The 21,906-nt window shown below is 39.3% G+C and overlaps 1 protein-coding gene across 1 annotated transcript in view; it reads left to right on the plus strand.

The window, feature by feature from the left end:
* Nucleotides 1-19,886, plus strand: part of ZBTB11 (zinc finger and BTB domain containing 11) — a 35,828-nt gene extending 15,942 nt beyond the window's left edge. Inside the window, exons 4-11 of the mRNA XM_079922035.1 lie at nucleotides 6,791-7,632; nucleotides 7,834-8,013; nucleotides 11,161-11,406; nucleotides 12,953-13,097; nucleotides 13,791-13,908; nucleotides 16,486-16,644; nucleotides 16,754-16,929; nucleotides 17,503-19,886. Of these exons, the coding sequence (XP_079778161.1) occupies nucleotides 6,791-7,632; nucleotides 7,834-8,013; nucleotides 11,161-11,406; nucleotides 12,953-13,097; nucleotides 13,791-13,908; nucleotides 16,486-16,644; nucleotides 16,754-16,929; nucleotides 17,503-18,020 (2,384 nt within the window). The 3' untranslated portion in view covers nucleotides 18,021-19,886. The remainder of the gene's footprint in view (nucleotides 1-6,790; nucleotides 7,633-7,833; nucleotides 8,014-11,160; nucleotides 11,407-12,952; nucleotides 13,098-13,790; nucleotides 13,909-16,485; nucleotides 16,645-16,753; nucleotides 16,930-17,502) is intronic.
* Nucleotides 19,887-21,906: the final 2,020 nt, after the last annotated feature.

A 21,906-nucleotide genomic window follows, 5' to 3' on the forward strand; every position in this document is an offset into this window, starting at 1 on the left:
CCCTTGATCATTATGTAGTGTCCTTCTTTGTCTCTTCTAATAGTCTTTATTTATTTATTTTTTTTTGCGGTACACAGGCTTCTCACTGTTGTGGCCTCTCCCGTTGCGGAGCACAGGCTCCGGACGCGCAGGCTCAGCGGCCATGGCTCACGGGCCTAGCCGCTCCGCAGCATGTGGGATCTTCCCAGACCAGGGCACGAACCCGTGTCCCCTGCATCGGCAGGTGGACTCTTAACCACTGTGCCACCAGGGAAGCCCTAATAGTCTTTATTTTAAAGTCTGCTTTGTCTGATATGAGAATTGCTACTCCAGCTTTCTTTTGGTTTCCATTTGCATGGAATATCTTTTTGCATCTCCTCAGTTTCAGTCTGTATGTGTCCCTAGGTCTGAAGTGGGTCTCTTGTAGACAGCATATATATGGGTCTTGTTTTTGTATCCATTCAGCCAGTCTGTGTCTTTTGGTGGGAGCATTTAATCCATTTACATTTAAGGTAATTATTGATAAGTATTGTTCCTATTCCCATTTTCTTCATTGTTTTGGGTTTGTTATTATAGGTCTTTTCCTTCTCTTCTGTTTCTTGCCTAGAGAAGATCCTTTAGCATTTGTTGTAAAGTTGGTTTGGTGGTGGTGAACTCTCTCAGCTTTTGCTTGTTTGTAAAGGTTTTAATTTCTCCATCAAATCTGAATGAGATCCTTGCTGGGTACAGTAATCTTGGTTGTAGGTTTTTCTCCTTCATCACTTTAAATTTGTCCTGCCAGTCCCTTCTGGCTTGCAGAGTTTCTGCTGAAAGATCATTAACCTTATGGGGCTTCCCTTGTGTGTTACCTATTGTTTTTCCCTTGCTGCTTTTAATATGTTTTCTTTGTATTTAATTTTTGACAGTTTGATTAATATGTGTCTTGGCATGTTTCTCCTTGGATTTATCCTGTATGGGACTCTCTGTGCTTCCTGGACTTGATTAACTATTTCCTTTCCCATATTAGGGAAGTTTTCAATTATAATCTCACATATTTTCTCAGTCCCTTTGTTTTTCTCTTCTTCTTCTGGAACCCCTATAATTTGAATGTTGGTGCGTTTAATGTTGTCCCAGAGGTCTCGGAGACTGTCCTCAGTTCTTTTCATTCTTTTTTCTTTATTCTGCTCTGCAGTAGTTATTTCCACTATTTTATCTTCCAGGTCACTTATCCATTCTTCTGCCTCAGTTGTTCTCCTATTGATCCCTTCTAGAGTATTTTTGTTTTTTTGTTTGTTTTTTAGGTATGCGGGCCTCTCACTGTTGTGGCCTCTCCTTTGCAGAGCACAGGCTCCGGATGCGCAGGGTCAGCAGCCATGGCTCACGGACCCAGCCGCTCTGCAGCATGTGGGATCTTCCCGGACTGGGGCACGAACTTGTGTCCCCCGCATCGGCAGGTGGACTCTCAACCACTGTGCCACCAGGGAAGCCCCCTTCTAGAGTATTTTTAATTTCATTTATTGTGTTGTTCATCGTTGCTTGTTTCATCTTTAGTTCTTCTAGGTTCTTGTTAAATGTTTCTTGTATTTTCTCTATTATATTTACAAGATTTTGGATCATCTTTACTATCATTATTCTGAATTCTTTTTCAGGTAGACTGCCTATTTCGTCTTCATTTGTTAGGTCTGGTGGGTTTTTATCTTGCTCCTTCATCTGCTGTTTGTTTTTCTGTCTTCTCATTTTGCTTATCTTACTGTGTTTGGGGTCTCCTTTTTGCAGGCTGCAGGTTCATAGTTCCCGTTGTTTTTGGTGTCTGTCCCCAGTGGCTAAAGTTGGTTCAGTGGGTTGTGTAGGCTTCCTGGTGGAGGGGACTAGTGCCTGTGTTCTGCTGCATGAAGCTGGATCTTGTCTTTCTGGTGGGCAGGTCCACGTTTTGTGGTGTGTTTTGGGGTGTCTGCGGACTTACTATGATTTTAGGCAGCCTCTCTGCTAATGGGTGGGGTTGTGTTCCTGTTTTGCTAGTTGTTTGGCATAGGTTGTCCAGCACTGTAGCTTGCTGGTCATTGAGTGAAGCTGGGTGCTGGTGTTGAGATGGAGATCTCTGGGAGATTTTCACCGTTCGATATTATGTGGAGCTGGGAGGTCCCTTGTGGACCAGTGTCCTGAAGTTGGCTCTCCCACCTCAGAGGCACAGCACTGACTCCTGGCTTCAGCACCAAGAGCCTTTCATCCACATGGCTCAGAATAAAAGGGAGAAAAAGTAGAAAGAAAGAAAGAGAGAAAGAGAGGAAGGAAGGAAGGATAAAAGAAAATAAAGTAAGGTAAAATAAAATAAAGTTATTAAAATAAAAAAATATTTTAAAAAAAATTTTTAAGTAGCAAAACAAACAAAAAACTGGTCGGATAGAACCCTAGGACAAATGGTGAAAGAAAGCTACACAGACAAAATCTCACACAGAAGCATACACATACACACTCACAAGAAGAGGAAAAGGGGAAAAAATAATAAATCTTGCTCTCAAAGTCCACCTCCTCAATTTGGGATGATTCGTTGTCTATTCAGGTATTGCACAGATGCAGGGTACATCAAGTTGATTGTGGAGCTTTAATCTGCTGCTCCTGAGGCTGTTGGGAGAGATTTCCCTTTCTCTTCTTTGGTCTCACAGCTCCCAGGGGCTCAGCTTTGGATTTGGCCCCGCCTTTTCATGTAGGTCGCTGGAGGGTGACTGCTCTTCGCTCACACAGGACGGGGGTTAAAGGAGCCGCTGATTCGGGGGCTCTGGCTCACTCAGGCCAGTGGGAGGGAGGGGTACGGAGTGCGGGGCGAGCCTGCGGCGGCAGAGGCCAGCATGACGTTGCACCAGCCTGAGGCTCGCTGTGCGTTCTGCTGGGGAAGTTGTCCCTGGATCCCGGGAACCTGGCAGTGGCGGGCTGCACAGGCTCCCGGGAGGGGAGGTGTGAATAGTGACCTGTGCTCGCACACAGGCTTCTTGGTGGCGGCAGCAGCAGCCTTAGCGTCTCATGCCCATCTCTGTGGTCCGCGCTTTTAGCCGCGGCTCGCGCCCGTCTGTGGAGCTCCTTTAAGCGGCGCTCTTAATCCCCTCTCCTTGCGCACCAGGAAACAAAGAGGGAAGAAAAAGTCTCTTGCCTCTTCGGCAGGTCCAGACTTTTTCCCGGACTCCCTCCCGGCTAGCCGTGGTGCACTAACCCCTTCAGGCAGTGTTCAAGCTGCCAGTCCTCTCCCTGCGCTCTGCTCCAACTGAAGCCAGATCCTCAGCTCCCAGGTGAGCTGACAAGCCTCTCGGGCTGGTGAGTGCTGGTCGGGCTGGTGAGTGCTGGTCGGCAACGATCCTCTGTGCGGAAATCTCTCTGCTTTGCCTCCTGCACCCCTGTGGCTGCGCTCTCCTCAGCAGCTCCAAAGCTCCCCCCGCTCCGCCCCCAACAGTCTCCGCCAGTGAAGGGGCTTCTAGTGTGTGGAAACCTTTCCTCCTTCACAGCCCCCTCCCACTGGTGCAAGTCCCGTCCCTATTCTTTTGTCTCTGTTTATTCTTTTTTCTTTTGCCCTACCCAGGTACGTGGGGAGTTTTGTGCCTTTTGGGAGGTCTGAGGTCTTCTGCCAGCGTTCAGTAGGTGTTTTTTAGGAGTTCCACGTGTAGATGTATTTCTGATGTATCTGTGGATAGGAAGGTGATCTCTGCGTCTTACTCTTCTGCCATGTTTCCCCTCCGAGCACCCATTTGTAAACTTTTAATGATGGCCATTTTGACCAGTGTGAGGTGGTACCTCATTGTAGTTTTAATTTTCACTTCTCTAATAATTTAGCAATGATGAGCATCCTTTTTTTTTTGTTTGTTTAATATTTATTTATTTGGCTGTGCCAAGTCTTAGTTGCAACATGCAGGATTTTTACTTGTGCCATGCAAACTGTTAGTTGCAGCATGTGGAATCTAGTTGCCCAACCAGGAGTCAAACCCAGGCCCTCTGCATTGGGAGTGTGGAGTTCCAGCTCCTGGACCACCAGGGAAGTCCCTTGAGCATTTTTTCATAAACTTATTGGCCATCTTTGTGTTTTCTTTGCAGAAATGTCTCTTTAGTTCTTCTGCCCATTTTTTGATTGGGTTGTTTGTTTTTGTTGAATTGTATGAGCTGTTTGTATATTTTGGAGATTAAGCACTTGTCAGTCACATCTCTTGCAAATATTTTCTCCCATTCCATAGATTGTCTTTTCATTTTGTTTATGGTTTGCTTTGCTATGCAAAAGCTTGTAAGTTTAAGTCCCATTTGTTTATTTTTGCTTTTATGTCTATTGCCTTGGGCGACTGACCTAGGAAAACATTGGTACAATTTATGTCAGAGTATGTTTGGCCTATGTTCTTTTCTAGGAATTTTAGGGTGTCATGTCTTTTTTTTTTTAATAAATTTATTTATTTTTGGCTGCATTGAGTCTTCGTTGCTACGTATGGGCTTTCTCGAGTTGTGGCGAGTTGGGGCTACCCTTCGTTGCGGTGCACGGGCTTCTCATTGCAGTGGCTTCTCTTGTTGTGGAGCACTGGCTCTAGGCACGCAGGCTTCAGTAGTTGTGGCATGCAGGCTCAAATAGTTGTGGCTCACAGGTTCTCGGGTGTAGGCTCAGTAGTTGTGGCGCACGGGCTTAGTTGCTCCGCGGCGTGTGGGATCTTCCCGGACCAGGGATCAAACCTGTGTTCCCTGCATTGGCAGGCGGATTCTTAACCACTGTGCCACCAGGAAAGTCCCACCCCTTTTATTTTGATTAAAATGTTTTCCAGAGTGTGTGTATGTGTACATAAAAAGGCTAGGAGTAAAAACAAAATATCAAAATTATCTTGTGGCAATAGGATTATGAGTGGGTTTTTTTTTTTTTCCCCGGTACGCGGGCCTCTCACTGCTGTGTGGCCCCTCCCGTTGCAGAGCACAGGCTCCGGACGCGCAGGCTCAGCGGCCATGGCTTACGGGCTCAGCCGCTCTGCGGCATGTGGGATCCCCCCGGACCGGGGCACGAACCCATGTCCCCTGCATCAGCAGGTGTACTCTCAACCACTGCGCCACCAGGGAAGCCCCTATGAGTGGTTTTTTTTATCTTATTTTCTTTTGTGTTTTATAGCATTTTACAGTAAACATTTGACTTGTATCTTTGGGAAAAAATGGTTTTTGATATTTAAAGTTACTTGGAGCAGAGTTATTTCTTTCATGGAAAATTTTTCTTATGACTTCAACTTAGAAATTAAAAAGGTACTAGGTAAAAGACCAAAATACATTATTTTGTTGGTATCTGTTGCTTTTTTTTTAAGAAATATTCTTTCTTACCTCAACCTTATTTAACCCGGTTTCATAATTTGTAGCAGTATTAATATGACTTCAGCCTGCTTGATTATCAGCTTTCCTAGGAATGGCTGAATTAGCTATGATGGTCATGTTGATGTGTAGTCTCCCCAGCTTTCAACCTGAATCCTAATAGATCTCACAGTTTAAGGTTTCCCTGTATGCTTGTTACTTGTTTATCCACTATTTGCCTATATAAAAGGACCACATTTTATGTATCTTGAGTCAAAACTGAAAAACACAGCAAACATGAGTTTTTTGGTTTTGGGGGTTTTCTGGCCATGCTGCATGTCTTGCGGGATCTTAGTTCCCTCACTGGGGATTGAACCCGTTCCCCCTGCAGCAGAAGCGCAGAGTCCTAACCACCGAGCCAGCAGGGAATTCCCAAACATGAGTTTTTAAAAGGTTGCTTTGGCTCCCTGTATTTTAATAAAATACCTCTTAAGATAAATTATTATATGAGAAAAGCAAGGCACAGAAAAGTATGTGTAGTATAACACCTACTATAAGAAGGAGGCATAAGAGTATTTGTTTGACTGTATAAAGACTCTAAAAATCTGTACAAATTCTTAATCATTCTGGTCATGGAGATGGAGTTGGACTTTTCACTGTGTAATCTTCTGATATTTGAATCATGTGAATTTTAAAAATGGGTTTCGAAAGTGAAGTACTGAGAACTTAGAAATAAACTGATCTTATTTTCTCACATAAAATGAGAACCTAATACCTCATGTGTATAGTAATTGTCTTATTCCTTAGAACAAAGATAAGCAAACTATAACCCAAAGGCCGCCAGTCCTCCTTTCCCTCCCTTTTTCTGAATAAAGTTGTATTGTACCATAGCCATGCCCATTTGTATACATATTATAATATATGGCTTCTCTTTCCAGCTACAATGGCAGAATTAAGTAGTTGCAACAGACACTTTATGGCCTGCAATCTTTATTATCTAATTCTATACAGAAAAATTTTGCTGACCCTCTGCTGTAGACCTTGTTTTAAAGTTTTTAATAGTAGAACCCTCTGTTTACAGTCAAATTTTTATATGGACTTCTATTATTAAAATATACAGCTATACTTATTGCAGTGAGGTTAGGGGACAGGTTGGTTGAACCCTGCCTACTCACCTGCCTCCCTCTCTTTTTTTACCCTCCATTCTCCAGCAGATGATTCTTGAGGGGAATTTGAGGAACCCCCGGGGTTCTAAGGAGTACATTTTGAAAATGACTGCCTTACAACAACTCTTTGAGGCAGTAAGTGTGATATTATTTTCTATTTTAGGTATTGAGAGACTCGGCTCATAGAAGTTAGTTAGTCAAGGCTTAATAAGCAACCAGAACTCAAAACAAATCCAGGATATTTAATTGCAGAATAAATGGTCATATTTGCCTTTATATTCTATTTTATATTGTCATAATTATACAGTAATTGTTTCTACAAGGTGTTTTAGTGGTGATTTGACTTTTTTGTCTTTCATCTTTCTTGTTTCGCATAGGCTTTTGTAAGGCAAGCTTCCTTCCTTTACTGGAATTTGCCTATACTTCTGTGCTAAGTTTTGACTTCTGTAGCATGGCTGATGTAGCCATCTTGGCTCGTCATCTTTTCATGTCAGAAGTTTTAGAAATCTGTGAAAGTGTACATAAACTAATGGAAGAGAAGCAGCTAACAGTATATAAGAAGGGTGAGGTACAAACAGTTACATCTACACAGGACTTACCAGAACAAAATGGAGGTACAGCACCTCCTGTGGCTAACAACGAGGGAACCACAACAACTTTATCCACTGAACTTGGGGATTGTGAAATTGTACTGCTGGTGAATGGAGAATTGCCAGAGCAGAATGGAGAGCCAGGACAACAGCCTGAGTCCCAGGTTTCTTCACAGACCGAAGCTGCTCTGTCACCTGTAGGCTGTGTAACTGATTCCCATCCTGAAATGGAGTCTGTTGATTTAGGAACAAAAAACAGCCAGACAGAACTAGAAACTTTAAACAGCAGAGAAGATGGCACAGTCTCTAATACTCATCCTAAGCTTTCAAAAGAGAATGTAATCAGTAGCTCTCCAGAAAACAGTAATATGGGAAATGATACAGCAACAGAGGATATCTGTGCTGAAGATATCTCAGAGCATAGGCAGAAGCTTGGCCAGTCTTTAAAAGATCAGGAAAATCTAGTTGAACCGACAGCACAGACAGACCATAGTCCCGATGATGATGATACTTACAGAAGCAGGCTTCGGCAGCGTTCTGTTAACGAAGGAGGATATATCCGACTACACAAAGGAATGGAGAAGAAGCTGCAGAAACGGAAAGCCATTTCCAAGTCAGCAGTTCAACAGGTATGATGAAAAAAGAGTTTACCTTTGTAGTTTTAGCTTTAAGTTGAAAACATTCTGCAGTTAAACTTACGGTGATAATTATCTTGGGGGGAAGGGGAGTGGATGCAGGAAAGCAATTTAATGTTTTAAATACCAATATTAAGATAATGTGAATTTGAGATAGTTAATTTATTTAGATTGTGTTTTCTGTTCTTTAATTAGGTGGCTCAGAAATTAGTTCAAAGAGGAAAAAAGATGAAACAACCAAAAAGGGATGCTAAAGAGAATACCGAAGAAGAAGCATCCCATAAATGTGGGGAATGTGGAATGGTTTTTCAGAGACGATATGCTCTTATAAAGCACATACTGAAACATGAAAGAGCTAGAGATTACAAGTGTCCAGTAAGTATCTGGAAAGCTAATTATAGATGGCTATAACTTCATTATAAATAGAATCCAATTTACTGCTTCATTATTATCCTGCCATTTGTGTTCTCTCTTCTCTCTGTCTCCCTTACATTGCCGTAAGAGTTATCTTCTGATTTGTACATGTCATGTTCTTGCCAAAAAATATTTACCTCTGCTTCTTCTTGATACCCTAGTAAGACAACAGTAAAACGATCTTTTTAAAAAGCTCATAGAAAGGCAAAAAGAACAGGAGACCTTAGCAACTAAATTCTGGATTCTGATAAATAGATGGAGTGTTTTTTGTTTGTTTGTTGGCTGCCCCATGCGGCATGCGGTATCTTAGTTCCCCAACCAGGGATAGAACCTGTACCCCCCTGCAGTGGAAGCACAGGGTCTTAGCCACTGGACTGCCAGGGAAGTCCCTAGATGGAGTCATTGATTCAGCAGATTTGAAAGGGCTCATTCCCAGGCTTTCAGTGTGGAAAGCTAAGAATCAATCTAAATTGTATTGCAGAACTACCAAAAGGCTCAGAAATTAATGGTACTAGCTACCTTGAAAGTAGAGATGAGTCTGGTTGTTAGAAAGTCTGTTTTGGTTTTTTTTCTGGCTGTGTTGGGTCTACATTGCTATACATGGGCTTTCTCTGGTTGCGGCTAGCGGGAGCTACTCTTCATTGTGGTGCACTGGCTTCTCACTGCGGTGGCTTCTCTTGTTGCAGAGCATGGGCTCTAGGTGCGCAGACTTCAGTAGTTGTGGCGCACGGGCTTCAGTAGTTGTGGCATGCAGGCTCTAGAGCACAGGCTTAGTAGTTGTGGCACACAGACTTAGTTGCTCCACAGCATGTGGGATCTTCCTGGACCAGGGCTCAAACATGAGTCCCCTGCATTGGCAGGCGGACTCTTAACCACTTTGCCACCAGGGAAGTCCCTAGAAAGTCTTTCTAAGAAGTAAGTAAATCACTACCACCATGCCTTCAGCCAAAGATCCATCTTCTACTCTCTGAAAAAGATAAAACCCACCACTGCTCTAGGGAACACTGTGAATAATGAGGGTGAATGTACTATATACCAAACAAGGGAAGGTAAAAGCATATATACTGAATATTGAATCCTTTCAAGCTCTCTTTCCCTACTCAAGTTCTAGAATATTAACAACCAAACCCTTAATCTTAAAATAGAAGGATTTCTTAAAGGTGAGAAATCCGAAGTCTGATAACAAAAGATCTAAAGATACTGCTCATTAAAGCCTGTGGTTAATAGTTTACTCCTCTGCTTACACACAAGTTCCAATCGGTTTTTAAATGTCTTATTTTGAAATGTGAATAGACATCAGGTATACAGACTCACAAATATTTGAAGCAAAAAAACAACTTTGAGGAATCCAATACTATGCAGTTAAAAGAAAACTCAAACACCCCCCCACACACAACCCAAACCACAAACTATGATTTATATTAGAGATAAATAAAACAATTACATCAGTAAAACAATAACCATGTACTGTGTTTTTAAAAGGACACATCAAGAGAACAGAAGAGTTTTTCTTAGGAATAAAATACATAATAACACATATAGAAAAGTTAGGAAATACAATTGACTAAATCACCCAGAAAATAAAGCAAAAGACAAGGTAAAAATGGGAGTGAAAGAAATTTTAGAGGATTGGTCTAGGTTGTCTTCTAATATCCAGATAATTCCAAACAGCATGGAGAGAAAGAAACCACTAATGCAATGAAAAAAAATTTGAGAACTTGAAAATAGAAGTTTCCTTGTTAAAAGGGTGCGTTGAATGTCCAGAATCATGGGTGAAAATAAATCTATACCAAGATATATTATGAAATTTCAGAATCAAGGTACAAAGAAAATCTTATAAATTACAAGAGAGAAAGGATAAGGGTCAGAATAGCTTCAGGCCTTTCAGCAGCAACAGTGCAAGTTAGAAGACAAAGGCACAATATCTTTAATATTATAAAAGGAAATGATTTCTAACTTGGAATCAGTATTCAAACTATATTTATGATGGTAGAATAAGAACAGTTTCAGACATGCAAGGTCTGCAAAGTTTTACCTCCCAAACTCCCTTTCTCAGGAAGCTGTCGGCAGAGGTATTCCTCTAAAATGAGCAAGACATGGGAAACGGGAAACATGGGGTCCAATCTGTAGAGTCCAAGCATGGGAAACAACCGCCCCAGTCTGGAACACCAACGTAGTGCTTTGACAGCGATCTCCCACAAGGTGATGTTTTAAACCTTCTCCCAATAGACAGTTGAGAGAAAGGTTTGATGATGAATTAGCAGTAAATACAAAGATAAATAAAACAGAAAAGGAAACGAAAGGAAAGGAAAGAGACTCATACTGTCTGTATGGTCCAGCTGTAATAACATGTATGTCATCCAGATAATGTAAGCACTGAAATTGATCTCATCAAAATGATCATAAAGCTGTATTGAGAAAGTATGGTAATGGGAAGGATCATGTACGTGTAGAGAGTGGAGAGGTAAAGGAGAGGGTCACTTCCTATTATTCATATTACTCAGAATTACAGAGATAATCATTAAGAAAGAGTAAAAAAAGTAGAGTAGTGAACCAAGAGGCCAGTTTTACTTATTAAAAAAAAGTTTTGTAGATCATGACTATAAATAACTCTGATTTTAAAATAAAGAACAGAAGCTTTCAGGAATACTCAACAAGTACAGGGTAAAACCCAAGGACTATCACAGTTTTATCTTGCTACTTTTTCCAGCCCCTATTTTTGCTCTTCCTAACAACTGTTAGTACTCATATAATAATAGTATTCTTGTCTTTGTCTGTGTCTTACCATTCCTTCAACACCCAGCCTCGGTGATGATGCCTTTCCTTATACTCTGATTATTCCCTCTTCCTAAGTATTGATCTTTCACCTATTTACATATAAATCCTGTTTTTGTGGTTAGATTATAAATCTTTGCAGAGAGGAGGCTGGGTCTGTCCCTTTCATTTCTATAGTGTGGTACCTAGCATATTGTCTTTTACATAGTATATATGTTTATTGAGTGATATAATTGTAACAAAGATATGGAATGTTGAAGTACAAGTTGAGTTTCACTTAACATTTGTGATGGAAATACATTCAGGCAGAATTTTGTTTACTTTTTCTTTTAGTTGTGTAAGAAACAGTTTCAGTACAGTGCCTCCTTGAGAGCACACCTTATTCGACATACCAGGAAAGATGCACCTACTTCATCCTCTTCCAGTTCTGCACCTAATGAGGCATCAGGATCATCATCTGAGAAGGGCAGAACCAAACGCGAATTTATATGTTCGATATGTGGAAGGACATTACCTAAATTATATTCTCTTCGAATACATATGTTAAAGCACACAGGGGTAAAACCACATGCATGCCAGGTAAAGCCATTATATTTATTTTGTTATTTAAAGAAGATTGGAACATAACCGGTGATAAGACTGGTTGATTCTGGCGTCACATCACTTTGGTAAAATGTCACAGGAAGTCCATAACTTCAGTTTGTTGCCTAGGTCAAGGGTGATTCCCAGTTCTGTTCTTTAATTTGGCTGAAGTTGTAACTTGAAATTAATCTATTTAGGATGTTCGGGAAACTTGCTAGGATTCAGAGCGATACAGGGTGAGAATAACCAATTCATCATCTCAGTCATCCCTTAACGTTCAGTAGGACCAACCTGGCTTGGGAAGGAACCTGTGAGTTAAACACGTCTTAGTAGAAATTCTGCCTAAGCTATGTGTCCTTCTCTAGAGCTGAAGACTAAATGCCAAAATGTGATTCCTGGGTAAAGAATCCTGTGATAAGCCAGCTTTGGGCTATTTGCAACGGTGAAAAATTTCTAGTAGCACCTATAGCCTTGCATATAAGGATGACCCACTATTTTTATTAATAAACAGTTTTGGAACCAGTGAAATTTTTAATGTTTTTCTCTCTCTCTTTCGTTTCTTAAGCTTCGTATTATAAGAAAAAAGAATGTAAGAGAGTAGAATAAACCCTCATGTACTCTTCACCCAGCTTTAATAGTTATCAACACATGGTCAATTGTGGGTTTTTTTTTTAATTTTTATTGAAATATAGTTGATTTACAATGTTGTGTTAGTTTCAGGTGTTCAGCAAAGTGATTCATTTATTTATTTATTCATTCATCCATTCATTCTTTTTTAGATTCTTTTCCATTATAGGTTATTACAAGATATCGAGTGTAGTTCCCTGTGCTATACAGTAGGTCCTTGTTGGTTATCTGTGGTCAGTTGTATTTTATATGTACTGTCTCTCACTCCCTTACTTCCCCCTCCCTTCAGTTATTTTGAAGCCAAGTCCTAAGCATCATTTTATTCATATATTTAAAAACTAAGTGTTAATTCGGCCTCTGGTCTTCTGGTGTAGCACTACTCAAAATGTGTGGTCCATAAAAGGTAAGTGCAAAGATGGAGAGTAGCATGTAGAAACTGTCATGGTAATTTGATACTGTGACATTTTCATTGTGTTTAACAAAAATCTCTCCCTAATAGATTGGGGAAAGAAAAAAACTGGTTCTTCATCATAGAGAGTTTAAGAAGCACTGTTCTAGTTGGTATAGCAGGAGTTGAGTATATTGTTCTTGATTAAGCTCCCATGTCTCTTTTAATATAAGATATATTGTTTACCAGTCTCACAAAGGACAGTATGAGGTTTTTTTGCATACTGTTTTGAGTTCTTCTAGTGATCTCATGGGTGTAAGAAAAATAGCAATATTGGTTAACTACTGAATCAGAAGATGATCAGCCAGCTAAAATCCTTGGCCCTTGTATCAACTTTAACTTTGTCATTTTGTTTATAATTTAAGTTTTTAATTTAAAATAGCATAGTAGATTCTGTGTCCTCATTCTTCAGAAACAGCCCTTATCTCTTTTCCTGTTTTACTGGTTTAAACACCTGTGCTCTCTTAGGTCTGTGGAAAGACTTTCATCTACAAGCACGGTCTAAAATTACACCAGAGTCTCCATCAATCACAGAAGCAGTTCCAGTGTGAACTATGCGTTAAGTCATTTGTTACCAAACGGAGTCTTCAGGAACATATGAGTATTCACACAGGTAATGAGAAACTTATATTGACATAGTTACATGTTATATACTATTAATTTACTAGTATATTGATTATGCTGTAAGATGACTGTATGTGTGCAGTTTTTTATTAATGAGAGTAAAGGTTTTTTTTGGTTTTTTGTGTTTTTTTTTTAGAGTAAAGTTTAAAAGTTGTTCTTATAATCTAGTTTTAGAGCTATCTTATTTGTGTAAAAATTTTGTTTCAGTCAGTGCAGAAAAATGTGTACTGAGTATTAAATCCAGGCACCTAAGGAAATGGTCTTGCTTTTAAAAAGTTAAGCAGTAGACAGATGTAACTGTCAGCATGGTATGTGGCTTATAATTTTATTAGAACTTTTAGTCCACATATACTTATTTTCAGGTGTTTAAAGCAGTTATGTGGAAAATGGCTGATGAAGGGTAGATAATCTGCTCTAGAACTTGTATACAACTCTACACTGTTATAATCCAGATGATCATGCAAGCCTGTCACATTCTGTGGGTAGTAGTAGTAGCCTCTCTAGTACTCTGGTTGAGAGAAAATAGGGATTTTGACATAGTTTGTTATTCTTAGAAGGTGGATGCCACATGTTACAGCTTCCGTGCCCACTTGATAAAATAACTTCTGAAATACAACGTAAAGCATTCTGTTGGAAGAGCACCTGATTGCTGGATTTGTGACATGGTTTTTATTTTTTATAGGAGAGTCCAAGTACCTTTGCTCAGTTTGTGGAAAGTCTTTTCACAGGGGCTCTGGGCTCAGCAAGCACCTAAAGAAACACCAACCAAAGCCTGAAGTTCGAGGCTATCATTGTACTCAGTAAGTATTTAATATGTGAACCATTCAATTAATTTCCTTGTGTTCTTACTCAGTTTATTTGAAAGTTGTTTCAAAAGAAAATATTTGAGGTGACTATAGTTGATAACACTGTATAATATGATTGAATTTTGCTAAGAGAGTAGGAACTTGAATATTCATATGTAATTATACACACACGTATATATATGTGAGGTGATGGGTGTGTTAACAAGTGGGAGGATTCCTTTCACAGTGTATACATGTACTGAATCATCACAGTATACACTTTAAATATCTGACAATTTTATTTGTCAGTTACACCTCAGTAAAACTGAAAAAGCAGAATACTTGAAGATAATATTAAACTGTTATTTGTTTACTCTTGATTTTATCAGTTTGTTTTTGTCTAGATGTTCCTATTTATTTATGTAACAGTTTTATTTAGACACAAATTTCATACCATACAGATCACTCATTTTAAATGATTTAAAGAAGTTGTTCAATGTGCAACCAGTTCTTTCCTACAGTAGGGACTGTAGGAAAGAAGGGTCCCTTGGTGCCAGCCAGAGATTCTTCCTAGGCAGTTCCTCGGAAGTACTTGGCCCTCTGCTCATTTCTCCCTTCTTCAGATTCCTTTTTCCCTCTTTTCATTTTCCAAAGCCTCTTGAAATCTTTTTTATAATTGAAGTAAAGTTCATAGAACATAACATTCATCATTTTAAAGTGTTCAGTTTAGTGGCTTTCAGTACATTCACGGTGTTGTGTGAGCATCACCACTAATTCCAGAATGCCTTCAATACTCAGGCCAGGCAGTTTACAATTCTGCCTTGGTCTTCTCTTTCTGTTTGTGCAGAGTCAGCCATTGGTGAGAGTATAGAGCCTTTTCGGGTCTTTTCTGAGCATGTGCCCAGCACTGGGCAGATATTTGGACTGGGCAGATATTCCTGGGAATATGTGAGAGTTTTTCAAAGCTCTCATTCCCCAAAACATCTCGGTCTCCAGCCTTTTCCTCACAGGCTTTTGGTTTGGATATTGTTTGCACCGAACTGCTGTTCCTTGCCCCAGCAGCTGTGGCTAATACATTTGCCTGTAAGTGTTTCCAGCCATCTGCTCCTCTGTACTCCCCACCCCTCCCCGAGTCCTCAGCCCTGGAAGAGTTAGGGTAAATACAAGCAGACCCTTTGAGGGGTAACCTCAAGAAGTCATCAGATAGCTTAGAACAACTACAGCTCTGTGAGAATAAGTTCCTCTGGTACTAGGGACCCGTAGCAGGAGTGCAGTCTGTCTGCTGAGCTGAGGAGCCCGGGGATGGGGCCAGGGTGAGTTGAAATGCCACAGAGCTCTCTTACCAAGATTCAGCAATTGCTTTCTTGATTAAATATTTACCTGGTCACTGTAAACTTTTAATTAGTTTCCAGAGGTCCAATAAAATTGATTCTGACAGTTTTTGCCCATTTGTTTACTGCTTTCATGTAGGGATGGGCTTTTGGAGTTACCTACTCTGCCCTATATGCTGATGTCACTCTATAATCAGTCTTATTTTAAAACAAAGATAGTTTATTATTCATACATTTTTAGTTGCAAGTATAAGAAAACCCAATTTAAACTGACTTGAGGGCTTCCCTGGCTTAGTGGTTGAGAACCCGCCTGCCAATGCGGGGGACATGGGTTCGAGCCCTGGTCCGGGAAGATCCCACATGCCGCAGAGCAACTAAGCCTGTGTGCCACAACTACTGAGCCCACGTGCCACAACTACTGAAGCCCGTGCGCCTAGAGCCCATGCTGCACAACAAAAAGAGCCACCACAATGAGAAGCCTGCGCACCACAAAAAAGTAGTAGTCCCACCTCAACAAAGAGAAAGCCCGCGCACAGCAACAAAGACCCACACAGGCAATAATAAAACAAATAAATAAATTTATTCTTAAAAATTTAAAAATAAAATAAACTGACTTGAATGAAAGTCGAATCTAGGAGTCTGAATAGTTTAATGTAAACTGGTTTCAGATTCATTAGCACTTGATGTCTCTGAGACTCCGTATGGACAAGGCAGTGGCAATGATTTCAGCCTTACATCCTCTCAACTCCCAGATTGTCAAGCTGCTTTTCTCGTAGTTCCTATAAGAGCCCTGAGGTTCGCTACCATTGGATCTGGTTAAGGCATTTGGTTTTCTGTGAATCGATCACTATGGCTAAGAGAATGCTGTGCTCTGATTGACCTAGGCCTAAGTCAGTTGCTCCATCCTTATGGTCAAGAGTGAGGCCTACTTCCAATAGATGGACAGAGACTGGGAGAGGGTGAAAAGGGATGTCAAAAGGGGAGATCAGATGGGGTTGAGGAGGAGACAGAAAATAATAACACCTATGATAACCCTTGGGAGCTGTGCAGGATTCTTTCTAAAATGTTTCTAGTACTCTGCAGCTAAAAGAACTTGAGACCCTGTAGCCTTGATGCAAGATTGGAATAGTAAGAATTGTTTTTGTTTTAAATTGGGATCATCTTGTGGAGTTCTAGAAACCCAAGAATATACTGAGTTCTTGGAAACTTCTTTTAAAAGAATAAGATGATCCAGTTGGGTGAATGAACTTTGTTATTGCAGATGTGAGAAAAGTTTCTTTGAAGCTAGAGATCTTCGCCAGCACATGAACAAACATCTTGGTGTGAAGCCATTCCAGTGCCAATTTTGTGATAAGTGCTATAGTTGGAAGAAAGATTGGTATTCCCATGTGAAGTCTCACTCTGTCACTGAGCCTTACAGGTGGGTAAATCTGAGAAGGATCTAAACTTAAGATATAAATGTACTTGGATTAATTATTATGGATTCTGGTGCTTTGGAAAAAATAATTTGGGGTTTTCCTTTATTTTAGGTGTAATATATGTGGCAAAGAATTTTATGAAAAGGCATTGTTCAGAAGGCATGTAAAGAAAGCTACCCATGGAAAAAAAGGAAGAGCAAAGCAAAACCTGGAACGGGTGTGTGAACAATGTGGAAGAAAATTCACTCAGCTGAGAGAGTATAGGAGACACATGAACAACCATGGAGGTAACTATACTTCATATAGTTATATATATATATAAAACTTTCAGTAGAATAAAAGCCAGTCCAGTAGTGATTCTCCTTTTACCATTCCTCTTGCCTATTATCTCGCTTTCCTTAATAAGAGATTAATCCCATGTTGTGGAAGATTTATTCAAGTGATAGAGGTGATCCTGAACCTGACTACCTAATTGTTGTGTAGATAGATAGATTCCTGTTTTAGTGAGCTTAATACTCTATATCAATATTTTTATGCTGGAATGGACTACTTGAAGTTTCTGGTTTTTTATCCTAGGATTATAGGATTGCTGTGAAGGCTAAAAGAGACTATTCACAGAACCTCAGGATTGTCTCTCAGTAACTTCTATCAATAGGAACATCTTTAGAGAGATTATATCCAGAATCTGCTTTATTCTAAGAGAAACCATTTGGTTCTAAATAAAAGACCGCCATAGTCAAGATAGAAACGTTTATGGGCTACTGTACTTAAAAGAAAAGCATTATTTATCAGGCAGCTGTAATATATTTTGGTACTTGGACCTCACCACACATACACCTCTCTTGTTTCTTTTTTAATAGGAGTTAAGCCATTTGAGTGCTTAACATGTGGAGTAGCTTGGGCTGATGCCCGATCTCTAAAACGCCACGTCAGAACACATACAGGTGAACGGCCCTATGTCTGTCCGGTATGTAGTGAAGCCTACATAGATGCTCGAACACTCCGTAAACATATGACTAAATTCCACAGAGATTATGTGCCTTGCAAAATTATGCTGGAAAAAGATACCCTTCAGTTTCATAACCAAGGAACTCAAGTGGAGCATGCTGTTAGCATCTTAACAGCAGATATGCAGGAACAAGAAAACAGCGGTCCTCAAGAACTTGAAACTGTGGTAGTGACAGGAGAAACTATGGAAGCTCTCGAAGCTGTTGCAGCTACTGAAGAATGTCCGTCAGTATCTACACTTTCTGACCAAAGTATTATGCAAGTGGTTAACTATGTGTTAGCACAACAGCAAGGACAGAAGCTGTCTGAAGTTGCAGAAGCTATTCAAACTGTTGAAGTAGAGGTGGCCCATATTTCAGAAACAGAGTGAATGTAGTAATCGAGATGAACAGAAGGGACATCTCACATAAACTGAACTCACAGAACATTTGTTTACAGTACTATGTGGCTGTCTGCCTAGAGTTTGTACATCAAGGCTCTGGGCTGTTTTGGTGGTGTTTTAACATTTCTAAATGGTTTGTCTGGCTAATGGGTTCTGTAGAAAAGTCCATTTACTGTAAAGAAATTGAAAACAAATCTGTTTGATGGCAGTGGATTATCATGGTATACTTTTTATGAATTAATGTTTATAAAGAACTGTACTAAATAAATTAAAAACCGTACAGTTTCATTTGCATTTTGACATTATTATATACTTTGAGTTTAAAAGGCTGTACTAATTGGCTTTTCTTCTCTTTTATTCTCAAAATATAGAGGTTCTGTGATTTCATTTGCCTTGTTTATGGTTTAAAAATTCTAATATAAAACGTTTTAGTGCGATGCATAAGTATATTACATTTTTTTAAATGCTTCAGATCTGTGATTCTTGACTTACTATTTATTTTAACCCCTTATAAAGTCAGGGATTCTTTATTTTAAAGCACTTAATGAGTTACATGTTGTAATCAAGTTTGCACAGTGTACTTAATCTATATGGGGAACCCCTAAATGAATAGCTGATTTTTTTAAATGCCATTAAAATGCATGAAATGCCTATTAAAGCCTTACTCTACTATCCTTCAAGGCAAGTAAATTGACCATGAGCAAAGAACATTGTTATTAAACTGTTGATGGGAAATTTCTCCATGATTACATAAGATGATAAATGGGAAAAAAGTTAAAACTAGGTTTGGTATGTTTGCAGCTTTTGTATCATGTTTAATTGTTCAATTTTGTTGAAGAACTGCAGTTTAGAAGTAGGATAGCAATATAGACATCTACAGCGGTCCTGTGGATACCATGTAATTGTTAAGTAATTTCAGAATATTGAAAATTCTTCAGCCCTCATTACAGTATACTACTTAAAGAAATTGATTATGGCCCACCAAATTGTTAAAATTAAATTCTTTTTAAAAGTTGCCTGAAAGTTAAATTAATTTGTGTGTTTGATTTTTAAATTCCCACCTCTTTAAGCTATCCAGTTTTCTCGTTTTTCAAAATAGCCACGGGGAGATGCCACATTTCTCTCCTGGGAAACTACCACTCAAGCTGTAATTGTTAAAATTAAACTTCTAAGTATTAGAAGCTAATATAAGTTGTAAAATTAAGATACAAGCAGATCACATGTAAGTCATTCCTAAAGCACAAGAAAAGAATGTGCCTTGATGTACATATATTATTAAGATGCGTATTCCAGTTTACTTTAAAAGTGGCTTAAAAGATGAAGAATAAATGTGATGCCATGCATGCATTGTACCTGTACATGTAATATTTGCATTTGCAAATTTCCCATTGTTTTGATAGCTGTGTGGCTGACTTTCAATTTTAAGTGGATTAACATACAGTCTGTAACTTTATAATGGCTGCTTGTTTATCATATCTTTCAGTTAGTGAAAATGTATTTCAACCTGACAAAAATTTGGAATTGTGTCTTTATGTTCCCTTGTCACCATTGTTATTAGATTTAGTTAATTGTATAAGACCCATTAATGTATGTCATAAATATGTAAATAAAAGATGTTGAATCTTGTTTAAGGCATAAGCTTTGGAGTTGAGCTTGTCACTATTTTCAGCTCATAAATCAGTTGCTGTTATTTGATATGTTACTGAGTTAATCCGTTTGTTTGTTTGTTTGTTTTGCGGTAAGTGGGCCTCTCACTGTTGTGGCCTCTCCCGTTGTGGAGCACAGGCTCCGGACACACAGGCTCAGCGGCCATGGCTCACGGGCCCAGCTGCTCTGCGGCATGTGGGATCTTCCCGGACTGGGGCATGAACCCGTGTCCCCTGCATCGGCAGACGGACTCTCAACCACTGCGCCACCAGGGAAGTCCGAGTTAATCCATTTTTAAAGGGGAGGAGAATTGAACATATTAAAAAATAACCATTGACAGAACACATAATACTATTAAGACTTATTACACTTAATCTTACCACAAAATTAAAAGTAGTACAATTAACCGCCATCTTTGGATCATTTAAATGTGTTTAGAGAATTACATAAATTACGTGTAGAAATAAGTGTTAAGGTTCCAAAAATTCAGTTTTATATTTCCATGGGGAAAATTATATAGTTTATAATAATTCATTTTTAGAAGCACACGTTGATTTGTTGTTGTCAGATGACTTCCTTCCTGATTAAATCTGCTTGTTACTGCTGTTTTATTAAAAGCCATTGGCTGTTTACATAATTTCACAAGGTTACCTAAACTGATAAATTTAGAGTTAATCCAGACCTTCAGTGTCTTGTCTTTTTTAAAATAATAGCTTTGATATAAACTGCATGATGCTTCCCACTCATAATTGAATCAGGAAATTTAAACCTATAATCTTCATGGAGGTTCCTAAACAGGGGTTTTACATCTGTTTGGAAAATAAACAAAGTCTTTGTCTCCCCTGATCTTATAAATGTATAGTTATAGTTTGTAAAGGCTTAGAGCAAAGATGCAAAGATAACTTGTTTAATTATTTTAAATATACCAGTCTTATAGTCTATTATCTGAAGTTTTGAAGTTGAATACTGCTGTTTATTGGATTTCTCCAGAGTTTTATAAATGTTAGAGTATAAGCGCATCTCCAGTAGGGCCTTATCTTTGGAATCCTGTGCCACCTGCCTACGTTGAAAAAGGGTCCTCCCAGATCAGTTTTATGTTTGCTTTTGTTAGATTGTTCCAAGAGTATCAATGGCTAGGCACTATTTTCATATTAATTTCTCAAACTCTGGTTTCCTAGACCAGCAACTGTAAATTTGAACTTTAGACCAGTGTGAGAACAAGGTCATTGTTCTAAATCTTAAAGGGAGGCTGTTTGCCCACCTCGTGCCCAGTCTGGGACAGACAAACATCTTTGCCTGGGTTGGTGAATGGAGTTTTTTTCTGGCTTGTTCTTTCACTGAAGGTGTAGCTCTTCAGTGGTTCCAACCCAGCTTTGTGTGGAATTCTTAGTTCCGATCTCTGTGGACCTAAATCCTGATCTCTTGTCACCTTTGGGCTTTCAAAAGCCAGCGCCTTTGAAACTGGCAGTCCCATCTATCACAAGGTTACTACAGTTTCAACTCAGTTTCCTCTGATTTGGGGACCCTAGGACATTTCGTTTCTTAAAGTCTTAGTACTACGATTTTCTTTTTTTTTTAGTTTTTATTTATTTGGCTGCGCCAGGTCTTGGTTGCGGCCTGCGGGCTCTTAGTTGCAGCATGCATGCAGGATCTAGTTCCCTGACCAGGGATTGAACCCAGGCCCCCTGCATGGGGAGCGTGGAGTCTTAACCACTGGACCACCAGGGAAGTCCCACTATGATTTCAAAGGAGTTTGTTCTAGCAGAGATTTATAGGTTAGTCTTTTCCAAATCCTGGAAAACAAATAGTGTTGTTTCTTTAAATATTTTTCTCCTCTGGTTACTTCTTTATTTCTAAGAGAAGGTTTTATTTCTACCCTCAATACCTGTCTCATTCTCTCCTTTTTCTCCATTCCTGATAACCTTATGGGAGTTGCTCAACTTCATCTTTAACTGTTTTTTTAATTGAATTATCTATTGAATTCATTTTAAAATTTGTATTTCTTATACTAGCATTTCCACTTAGTTCTTCATACGTGCTTATTCCTGCTTCTCTTTTCCATTCTTTCCTTGTTGATTGGATTTATTGTGCTCATTTGAATTCTTACTGTGTTCTGTGTGCTCTACAAAAAACATTACTTTCTGTGAATATACCACAACTTTACCTTTCTACCACAGTTAGATGTTTGGGTTATTTTCAGTTTGGGGTTATGAAGAATGCTGCAAGG

Source organism: Stenella coeruleoalba (assembly GCF_951394435.1).
Source record: "Stenella coeruleoalba genome assembly, chromosome: 5".
NCBI classification, from domain to species: domain Eukaryota; kingdom Metazoa; phylum Chordata; class Mammalia; order Artiodactyla; family Delphinidae; genus Stenella; species Stenella coeruleoalba.